Below are 12231 nucleotides of genomic sequence, written 5' to 3' on the forward strand. Positions count from 1 at the left end.
TGTAATGGAAAGGAAAAAAAGACACTTTTACCCATTGTTGTTGTTATTACATAAGGATATTTTAATTTTTTTATATCAATTCTTTCCTTCCCATTTTTAATAATTCTATTTCTCTCTACCAATTAAACAATAATTTGAATTCTTACATTATTTTCATCTTATTTTTCATACAAAAATATAATTTATTTTCCCTCCTATCAACGAAACACCATATTAATTAGTTCTTTTAACGAGGTTTTCTCCTCGCCCTGTGACCCTAACCGGCAAAGAACCACAAGGAGTTAAACTCTCAAACCCAGGGATTTGAGGATCGAACCTTCAACCTCTCGGCTGTAGGTAGAGCACTCTTACCACTTGGGCTGTCCTTACGGACAACGCCATATTAATTAGTTGTTTTACCTGTTGGAGGATCATTATGCATGGCATTCAGAAAATTCGGGAGCGTTATCAGGAAAAGCTGGTAATGTCAGTCAATGCACATTAATGATATTGTAGAAATGATGATAATATTTGATCTGATCTGTACATGAAATCGTCATATATACAAAGTTATTACTAATATAGGACTCAATCTACTGTTTGCTGCGGGCTTTAATTTCCTAATTAGTGTTTCATTTCCTATAGTTATTCCATCCGAAACATATGCAATCTTCCATTGTATTCCTTCGTCTTCATCACTTCTCAATATATTGGCGCCTCACCTGCAACCACAAAGGAAAAGCAACTTTAGATTTCGTAAATAACACAAAAATTAAACCAAATAAATTTTCGTTAGTCATGAAAACGTTAATTAAACACATATGTTTAGGTTCATACGTTCTGTTGTCGAACAGACAGGTCTTTATCTTCTCCACGGTTCCTTTGATAAGCTGATTTACAGTGGCAACTGATTCGGGAGAAAGCATGGCAATAGGATCAGAATCAACCAAAACTTGGAATGCCATCGTTAGAAGAGAGGCAGTTCCAGGTGGTCCGTCGGGTAGTATAGCAAATCCACAAGGAAGAACAGATACGAATTTGGGATCTCCACCTCGGCAAAGGAGGGTCATGGCCTTCATGTCAACTAGACCATAAATAATGTAGGAACCTGTTGGGTTGCTACTGCTTTCTTGTAATATCATCATATTGCTCTGGCTAGTATTTGCACCCTAATTGTTTAAAAATAAAAAAATAAATCCATTAAAGCCATATTTAATATGGAAATGTTCTAAAAAAACAAGAAAAAAAATGTAGGGTGGTGGCCAGCAAAGGCCAAGTCTAGCGCCCCCGGTGGCTGGGATTGCTAGGCGGAGACAAGTAAAAGACTTAACAGACCAAGTCCAGCATCCAGTGTCTAAAAAATGTGATGGTTGTCTATATATAGGAAAATAAAGTTGGGCGTTTGCCACTAGCTATAGCTTTTCGCACAGTGGTAACGTTTAATTCTAACAAGTGGTATCAAAGAGTCAGGTCACGAGAAGGGGAAATTGTTGGGCTGTGTAGTGGTAACTGGTTGTTGGTCTTGTTAAGCAGAGCCCGATAAAGGGCTTAAAACACTATAAGAAGCTACTGCTTTTGGGGCAGTGGTAAGCCTTGATTTTAACCAAAAAAACTACTTGTAATGTGATATACTTTAAATAATGAGACACAGTTGTCAATTTCCCTTCCATATGTGATGCGGGCAACTTCTGTCAAAGGACCTGAACTGAAAAAGATATCCCACTGCAAATAACAAAAGCAAAATATGTAAGTGTAACGTTAAATTGAATAGATAATTTTGCTAATTGTCCAATGATTTTTTACTTCTCATCAATTAATTGAGACGGAGAAAATGTCAAAAATAAAAATTCTTTAATTATCGTATTGAATCATGTGCTATTTATGCTCCCCTCACGTGTGCGGGCTGATTGACGTTGATGGGCTCCAAGCAACACGTGGACCATTGATTTTTTTACGGGTGGTTCTGATACCAAATTGAATCATGTGTTCCATCCAACTAAAAGTCTAAGCTGATAGTTGGACTGCACATTTATGTTTATATTATATTTATGCTCACATCAAGAACAAAGTACCTGAGTTCGAGTGCGTTCATCTTGAAAGAAATCAAATACCCTTTTTGGTTCAATGGGAAGCCATAAAGAAGTAACACCACATAGAAGAACACCAGAAGGAACTCCCGGTTCATTCAACACTTTTCTTATCATAACTCTAATGTCACCAACACCAGCTCCACTTCCAGATAACACTTTCCAGTTTGGAGATTCTGAACAACTCAACCCACACATATAGCTAGTCACCATTCTTTCCGCTAGCTTCAATATGCACTTTTTTCCTTCTGGAGTTATTGTCACTACAAATTATATAATAATAACAAAATCATATAGTATAAATTTTCAATTATTATATCATGTAATAAGTACTATAATTTGGATTTTATAAATTTTAAAATGAACTACGTACTATACCTAGATTGTCAATAGTGGGCGGGACGTTTATAGACAATGAGCAGGCAATACGTTCACATTGCTGATCTAACATTGTAACCCAACGTTTTGCCCCAAATGCCATGCCGGAATGAAGTAGTGCCTTGTAAATACCAGTATCTTCATTAACATCATTGTCTACTTCAACATGCTCGACCCAGGTGATCTAGAATTTATGTCACGGAAAAATTAAGAACAATAAATTATTATATAAATTAACTACATAGTACATTTGTGTTACTTATATGATGTGCAGAATCTGTGCAGAATATGTGCAGATTGGTAATAGATGGTTGAGATTATTAGTACCTTTGCATACCCATTTGGAAGTTCTTCAATTAAGCACCCTGATGGCCTCCTCATACATCTGCCTACTCGATTCATGCACAGATATCTGTCTATAGAAACATCTACTATGGCCCATCTGCCATCAACATTTTTCTTACAATATCTGGCAAAGTAGTAGTTACGAGGTGCTACTTGTGGTGCTGGTACTTGAAAGTCAGCATTTATCTATTTTCATATATTTATAAACTCATGTTTTAAGTCCGAATGTCATCATTAATTATTATCGGGTATAAAAGTGTGTGATATAAATAATACAAATATTTATTTATTACATGTGTGCAGTGGGAACACTAACAATATGGACGTGACATTTTTTTACATAAAAATTTTGTGAAATATTGGTATAATAAGCATGCAAAATAAAAACGAAAATGTTTAGAATTTACCACTTGCAAAGCTCCATCATAATTTCCGGCCACACCAATTGATACAACGCCTACTGTTACAGCCCTTGAAACAATGTCGGAGAACAAAGTTGCCCAACGATCCTAGAAATCACAAGGTAAATTTTAGATATTAAATAATATTAATTCAAAGTCAACATTAAATGTGAAAGAAAAAAAAAATTGAACCTTGTATGCATGAATGGAAGATATATAAACCCCTCTCAAGAAGCTTAAAATGGAATAAATTAAATGCATATGTTCATGTTGATTACTATAAATATGGATGATGAATCAAGATAGAAGACTTAATTACCACATTCATGAACATCCCAAGAAGCTGGGCATAGTTTGTTTTCACTAGAGCAGTTTCACGAGAAGCTTCGGTCCAAAACCCTTCACGGTTTGCTATTGCAATAATTCCTTGGGAGAAAAATCTTGCATATTCTTGTATGTTTAACACAACTTCAGTGTTGGGATCCATGCTTGAAACCCAAAGTGGCTCTGTTAGTTGTGCCATTAGAAGCAATTCATCCATAGCCGCCAATGCAAGCTCAGTGATGACCGGTTTCTCGGCCTCTATAAGTCCATTGATTGTTCTTGTTGCCTCGTCACTATTGTCATAAATCCTTGATGTGCTTTCAGATGGCATCCTAGCAGACCTTGAGGCGATTGAAGAAATCCGAGCAATCTATAATTAACACAAAATTAAGTTGATTATGTAATATATAAAAAATGTATAGTACAATATGATAGAAATCTAAGGAGATACCTCTTCTTTGAGTTGAGCATTTTCTAACTTTAACTTATTATGCTCTTCAAGTGACACTTCATTCATGGATGGGCCACCACACTGTGAGCAAGATGATGCTGCAAGAGCTTCTTTGCACTTCAAATTTTCCATTCGTAGCTTCTCAATTTCAGCGCGAAGTTGTGAATTATCTTGACGTTCATTTACAGCCTGTGAAAGATGGGAAAATTTTTAGGTAAAGTATTAATTAAATTTAGATTTAAATGATATTCTGTTCAAAAAAATGTATATAGAAGATAATAAGTGCAAAATCAGTGCAAGACCAGTGCAACATGAGAGAGGTTATTAAATGAACTAAAGATATACTACCTCCGTCCCAAAATGGTTGTTTGATTCGTTTAACGAGGCTTGACTGAAGTAATTTTTAATCTAATTTTTCATAATATTAAGTTTAGCATTAATATATAAAATTTATATATTTAGAAACTACATTAAAAGTACTATTAAACACAACAAATTAAATTTAAAAATAATAAAAAATTACTAAAGAAAATAAACAAACAAGAAAGAGTTGGTTTGACCAATGAATAGTAAATAAGACAGGTAAAATGACACAAATGATTTTCTCACGTTGTGCAAGATCAGTGCAAAATGAGAGACGGGTTATTTCCTAAAATAATTAAGTTTAACGATTAAGAGTATTTAAACTAAAAGTGTACATTAATAAAACATTTACCATGTCTGATGATATAATAATTGAGGTTTAATTGTACAACATGTACTACCTTTAATTGAGTGCGCTTGTTCTGAAACCAGAACTTGACTTGAATTGGCTCCATCCCTAGTGCAAGGCTAAGCTCCTTTCTTTGATCCTCGTTTGGGTGAGGGCATGTCTCAAAAAACCTATAAATTGATGACAAAAGCATAATATCAATGAATTTTTAAAAAATTTTAAAAAGGAAAAAAATAATTTGTGCTAATTAAGAATTGAATTTTCTATTTTTCGTAATGATTTTTACTTTTCCAATTCCTGAATTTGCTGCGGATTACGCCGCTGGCGTTTCCTGGCCCTCTGATTCGTTTGTTGATCAGCAGCATTGACGTCATGGGTGGCGGCGCTGACCGTATCCGCCATAGGCATGACAGGATTTACAGTTTCCAATGTATTCGTAACCGTCTCCCATGGCTGACTTCCACCACCACCCAAAGTGCTGGTTGACTACATGCATGGAAAAATGGCCAAATTATATTCCATCATAACCATCAGAAATGGATCCAGAAATAGAGACAAGATTAAAACTAATGACATATTAAAAAAATACAAAAAAAAATTTGAAATTTTAAGACACTAACATATACTTTATCATCTAGACCAGTTCATCATTAATTAATTTTATGTATATATATTTAGTACTTATAAACCTTTACTATGAATATATATATATATATTGAGCATTTACATAAAATAAAATATATACGGAGTATATATACATATAAAGGGGATGGAAGTGAAAAAGGGAGCAAATTATTGCATGGACCATGGTCCACATAGCTGTGTGAATCAAAAATAAAAAGTACATTATTTTTGTATTGTAAGTACATTTTTTGACAGTATATATCAAATAATGTACCTTCAGTACAAAAATAATGTACCCTAAAATAATGTGCCTACAGTATAAAAATAATGTATTATCAGTATAAAAATAATGTACTTTTTATTTTTGGTCCACACTGTGGACAACGGTGTGGACCATATGGTCCATGCAATAATGATTGGAAAAAGGGATAGTTGTCCTCGTTGTCTCCATTATGGATCCGTCCCATAACCACATACTCATTATTAAATAATTCCCAAACTCCTAGGATATGATGCACTTACCTCAACACTAAACTCTGTCCCAGACACAAATCGACTCAGATCACTTTCATCGAACTCCATAATTTCCGGCAGGCTCATCGGAATTCTCCCAGACATATCCATCCCTACCTAGGATAACAAACCACAAATAGTAACACATTTCAGTATATCTGTTTACCTTAAAACCCCAGAACGAAAATTAAACAATCCCAAAAAAAACCGTATACAACAGGATTGACGATAAATAAACTGCGCCGAATTGAAGTTCGTCAAACTTTTGGCGAATCCTTAAACAAATTAAAATTACGAAAAAGAAGAGTGCAGAGAGTAAACATACTGGTGAAAAGGACTTTAAACTTGGTATGAATTCTGAATTCTCTTAGAGATAGAGAGGAAGAGAGGTAGTTGTATGTAGGCCGGAAATGTATGTGTATAGATACACAGCCTGATAGACAATGCATGTATATATATTAGCAGCTTAAAAGCGGGAGTCATTATGGTGAGGGAGTAATTATGGCGGATAAGGAGATGAGAAAACGACGAGGGGAAGGTGAGGGACAGCAGATAGAGATAATTAAGAAGAAAGCCAATCTCATCACTGCCAACATTAACATTTTACATATTCTTCATTTTTTTCTTGTGTGTGGAGGTTACTTCAATTCAATTTTATATTTGGCTAATTATTTTTAGATATATTTGTTAAAAGTTTTTAAGTTTAAGTCATATATATATCTACTATTTATCTATTATATATATATATATATATATATATATATATATATATATATATATATATATATATATTTGTATGTGTGTATGTATGTATGTATGTATATGATCATGTTAAACTGCATCTACGTATTCTCGTGAGTCCCGTGAAATCCTTCGTAAATGCACACAAGCTACTATATGAGTGCATACAAAGTAGATTGTGTGCATTCATGCTAGGCAAATTGCATACAATATAATTTGTGTGTATTAGTGTAGTAGTTTGTGTGCATTTACAAAGGGTCTCATGGGACTTACTGGTAGGGATGTGTGTATATATATACATTTGTTAGTTATTTTTTAAAATATAAATATTGAGCATATATTTTTGTGCATCGCGCATTGGAAAGACTAGTAATAATAATAATAATAATCTAATAAGAGTCAATAAAGTTAGGCCTATAACGGAAACTAAAAAATGTTGGTCCAATTGTTTGTTGAAATGAATGATTCATATTATTTTGATTTCAGTATATATATATATATATATATATATAATTATTTTGATTTCAGTATATATATATATATATATATATATATAGGGTAGAGTTCAGGTGTGGCCTGGTCATTAGGTGTGGTCGTGTGGCCTATTTTCAGCCATTAGATCATATCAACTCATCAAATCAACGCGCAATATATGTATGTTACAGAACACACCGTTCTACGTACTAAAACGCACCAGAGGACCGATAAAACACACCATTCCACACAATATACACAAATGCGTCTATTCACTTGCAATTCATCAATATACTTAATAAAACACATAATTCTACATATTAAAATGTACCACAACGTGCCTCATGTCAGATTATAAGCATACACTATTTACACATATTAATTTACACATATTAGAAAACATGTGCTAAAATATGCACCGTTATACGTATTAAAATGCACCACACTTATTAGAAACACATGTGTTAAAATACACACCATTCAATGTATTAAAATGCACCAGACGACGTATTAAAACACACCATTCCACAACACAGTTACACATCATTCTACGTATGAAAATGCACCAACGGATAGATTAAAACACACCATTCTACAACACAGTTAATGCACCAACATACGTAATAAAACACAACACAGCATGTATTAAAACGCACCATACTATGTATTAAAACACACCATTCCACAACACAGTTACACATCATTCTACGTATGAAAATGCACCAACGGATAGATTAAAACACACCATTCTACAACACAGTTAATGCACCAACATACGTAATAAAACACAACACAGCATGTATTAAAACGCACCATACTATGTATTAAAACACACCATTCCACAACACAGTTACACATCATTCTACGTATGAAAATGCACCAACGGATAGATTAAAACACACCATTCTACAACACAGTTAATGCACCAACATACGTAATAAAATGCACCACATCATGTATTAAAACGCACCACACTATGTACTAAAATGCACCATTCCAATCATGTAATATAAATACTAAAATTACCATAATAACCCCACTTAAATATACGCGAATTTCAGTAAGATTAATGAAATTGGACGGTGCTAATTAGGCCACACGACCGCATCTAAACTACAGTCCGCATATGAGCCAACTTCTATATATATATATATATATATATATATATATATATATATATATATATATATATATATATATTAATTTTCCTATTTTACTCTCTATTATATCATTTACTTTTCATAAATACTCCCGCATTCCGTGAGTAGAAACTTTAGTAACGGAGTATTCTATTAACTATTTATTATTCTTAACTTACTCATTTATTTTCATAAGGAATTGAAGGTCTTAGGTTCGAACTCCATCCCAATCAAAGTTAGCATAACTATTGAACATATGAATATGATAGTGTATTAAAAAAATACAATATAGCATTCAAAGTTCAGCATCAAAAATTAAAAATAACAAACCTTAGCTTGAATATCATTTTAAGTCATTTTTTAGCCTTTGATCATCCTATATATATATATATATATATATATACTAATAAGAGCCAAAGAGAGTTAGACCTAAAATAGGTAGAAAAAATGACGGTCAAATTATTTAATCAAATGGATGGTTCAGATGAATTATTTAATCAAATGGATGGTTAAGATAGTTCAGATTAATATTATTAATAGAGATTACCTAATTTAACCTTACTTTTATGATTATCCGTTAAGTTTTCCGTTAACTTTTAACTTACCCATTAATTTCCTTTCAAAAAAAAAAACTTACCCATTAATTTCTATAAGAAAGGTCTTAGGTTCGAACCTCATCTAAATCAAATTTGACATAATTAAGTTTTTTTTTTTTGGCAAAACATAATTAAGTTTCTCACTCTATTTTACTCTTATTAAATTAAATAAATTAGTAACTACAACAAAAAATGATACATATGTATTTCTTTAATTTAAAATTATGTGTCTACAATACCTTTATTTGAAAAAATTATTCATTATCAAAAAATTAAATTAAATGAGAGAAATAATTCCATTAGTTATATTGCGTTTATTTTCTCTCATGCAAAGATTCTTTACATTCAAATTTATCAATTGATATTCATTACATTGTCCATTATCTTATTTTTAATATCTTCTAATTAAATATCAAAGTTATAGTACAAAATAGTGTTATATATTTATTTACCAAGTATTTTATTAATACTATGAAAAAAAATTAAATAATTTGAAGCTAATTATATTAACTACTTGGGGATTGGTTGACAAAGAGAATACTCAAATAACCCAACAAATTGAAGCGGAATTACTCTATTTTACTTTTATTGAATTAAATAAATTAATAGTTACACCAAAAAATGATACATATGTATTTCTTTAATACCATGAAAAAATAAAAATGAATAGTTTGCAACCAATCATATTAACTACTTGGGGGATTTGTTGACAATGAAAGTACTCAAATAACCCATTACATAGCAAATTGAAGCGAGAAACTACCTTTTAATATCTTTGAAATACATAATATTTTAAATTTTTAAATTGTTATTAATTTATTTAATTTTTTTTCTTAAACTAGGGATTTCTTTATCCACAGTAACTCATTCAACAATAATGGTTGAACCAAATGAACCCCAAGCAGAACACCTAAAGGAAAGTCCATAGCTCCAATATCATAATCTCATTGCATGACGTTGTCATCTATGCTATCAACAATAACCAAATTGCAAATAACACACTACCAACAAAAAGGAAGAGAACAAATAGTAAAGATGAAGACAATGACAATGTTACTCAAAACAGAATTAAGAACACTTAGAAAAACTCAAATTAAAAGTAATATTTATTTAGACTATCATTTTTAGACCAAATATTTAGACTATCAATTTTACAAGGTTGCAAACATTTATTTTAGTAATAATTATAATGAATTTTCTATATTATCTTGGATTCATATACTTTGAGTTAGATATTTAAATAAAAAAATTCGACATTCAATTACCTATGTATAAACTTCTCCTATATAATCTTGCATTGATATACTTTCAAATATTTATTTAAATATAAATATTGGGCATTAACTCATTCGCGCAATGCGCGTATAAAACTGATATATATATATATATATATATATATATATATATATATATATTTATTTATTTATTTATTTATTTATTTATTTATTTATAACTATTTACATTTTTCAAGGGAAAAAGAGAATTATATTAAATCAAGAACTCAGGATAGAGTCTAGAGGGCCAATATCCCAATACAAAGAGTGATCCTGCCGAGAGAGATGACAAGATATAGCAAAGTGTGAGTAATAACAATATCTGATCTAGGGACGAAAAAAAGGAAAAAAAAAAACTCAAAAGAATTCATCAAATTTTTGTAGTCCACAGTTGCAAATCCAATATAAGAGTAAACCGGTAGTTCGCATAACCGCACAATCTGTGAACATCGCCACTGCCACCTCCCCCTTTCCTTAAGTCAAGAAAGAGCTTCTCTAAATGCAAACGTTTACGCTATGGTTGGTGAATCACAAATCGGGATAGACCCATTAGTAGCTGCAACAAAGTCACCATCCGGAAAAAGGAGTACCGCCCCCATTGAGCCTGTTTCGGAGTTACTCTCCCATGTTGCATCAACATAACAACGGCGTAGACCAGAAGGCGAGGGCTGGTTGGTCTCTACATTCGACGTCTTGGTAGTGGAAGATAAGCCAACATGTTGCCAGCCTTGTAACATCGTGGAAGCCGTGCGTATGATAATATGCGGTTGGGTAACCACCCCCTTCTAGACGACGTTATTGCTAGCCATCCATAGGGCGTAGAGACTACCTGTTGCACGAACAAGATCATTTTAAGGCAAAGAATTAAACAACTAGTCACACTAACCAGCAAAACTCAAGCTAATAGTAGAAGGAATATTAATCTGTGAAGCACACCACACTTGCTTGGCTAAATCACACAATACTAGAGCATGTAACACATCTTCATCATGTAACGAACAATAGGACAAATAGGATCAACATGTACTCTTTTGTATAGCAGATTGGTGGTAGTGCGCATAGTATTCGTAATAACACGCCATAGAGAAATTTTCTACTTCAGGGGGACCTTTAGGTTCCATAACCTATTCCAATTATTGAATTCAACTATGAGCGGATTAAACTTCTCACAAAACGCCTATAACCACTCTTAAGTCTTAACTGAATAAAGACCTCGATTATCATCAACCCAAATACCAAGAATCAACATAGTCTGGACTCACCGGAACCCTTAGGATTAAATCAACATCCCTAGAAATAAAAATATCCTCCAAGATTTCCTTGTCCCAAATCTTAGTATCTTGGTCAATTAACCCCCGAGACTTTAGCACATGTAAGATAGAGAGGCATATCAAACTGTACTACAAGGTTCAAATCATCAGGCAACCAAGGATAACCCCAAATATTTGTAGACTTTCCATCCCCTATCCTCCGCCTTAAGCCTTGATAGAGCGAGTCTTTCACTGCAATAATACTTCTCCAGTAAGCACTCAAATTATTACCCAAAGTAGCATCGTGAAATGACGTTTTAGGATAATATCTGGCTTTATGGACCTGAGCCACCAAAGAAGAAGGCTTAGTTAGGAAGCGTCACCCTTGTTTCCCAAGCATTGCCAAGTTAAACGCATGGAGATCTTTAAAACCTAGTCTTCCTAGACTCTTAGGAGCGCACATACGATTCCACGTCATCCAGTGAATACCATTTTCGCCTTCAGAACCCCACCAAAATATGTTCATCATACGCTCAATAGCTATACATAGAGAATCAAACAAAAAAAAAACACTCATAAAAAAAGTGGGTATAGCTTGGGCCACAATTTTCAAGGGCCACACTTTTCAAAAGTATTTCCTTACTAGCCCATGATAACAACTTCTTGTTCCACGACCCAATCCACTGCTTAATCTTATCTTCAATATAAGAGAAAATAGATCTTTTATTGCGTCCAACAAAAGATGGTAAACCCAAATATCGACCAAAATCAGTGGTTTGAGTTACCCCCAGAGATGCCGCCACAAAATCTCTATCCATGCTTGAGGTGTTACAACTGAAGCAGATGTTAGATTTATGGAAATTCACTGCCTGCCCTGAAAGCTCCTCATACTTCTTTAGACATTCTTTAATCACCTCCGACTCCTGCATATTAGCTTTGAAAA

At 33.0% G+C, this 12231-nt stretch overlaps 1 protein-coding gene across 1 annotated transcript; it reads right to left on the reverse strand.

The window, feature by feature from the left end:
- Window positions 1–697: 697 nt before the first annotated feature.
- On the reverse strand, window positions 698–10775 carry LOC116023382 (homeobox-leucine zipper protein HDG2-like). Its single transcript, XM_031264378.1, has 13 exons — window positions 10629–10775; window positions 5824–5931; window positions 4964–5163; window positions 4730–4847; window positions 3966–4154; window positions 3510–3884; window positions 3197–3298; window positions 2772–2975; window positions 2445–2628; window positions 2052–2329; window positions 1612–1701; window positions 817–1148; window positions 698–701 (listed from the first exon to the last, which is right to left on the reverse strand). Exons 1-13 carry the CDS (start codon window positions 10773–10775, stop codon window positions 698–700), a joined length of 2331 nt encoding a protein of 776 aa, XP_031120238.1.
- Between the last annotated feature and the right edge of the window lie 1456 nt (window positions 10776–12231).

Source organism: Ipomoea triloba, chromosome 6 (assembly GCF_003576645.1).
Source record: "Ipomoea triloba cultivar NCNSP0323 chromosome 6, ASM357664v1".
NCBI lineage: Eukaryota > Viridiplantae > Streptophyta > Magnoliopsida > Solanales > Convolvulaceae > Ipomoea > Ipomoea triloba.

What these genes read in the sequence shown, in the direction of transcription:
- LOC116023382 (XM_031264378.1), bottom strand. Translation starts at nt 10,775, where the DNA reads ATGTTACAAGGCTGGCAACATGTTGGCTTATCTTCCACTACCAAGACG. An exon ending in GGACAGAGTTTAGTGTTGAG is followed by an intron (nt 5,164 to 5,823) that starts GTAAGTGCATCA and finishes CCATGCATGTAG; the next exon opens with TCAACCAGCACTTTGGGTGG. An exon ending in TTGGGATGTTCATGAATGTG is followed by an intron (nt 3,299 to 3,509) that starts GTAATTAAGTCT and finishes TGTGATTTCTAG; the next exon opens with GATCGTTGGGCAACTTTGTT.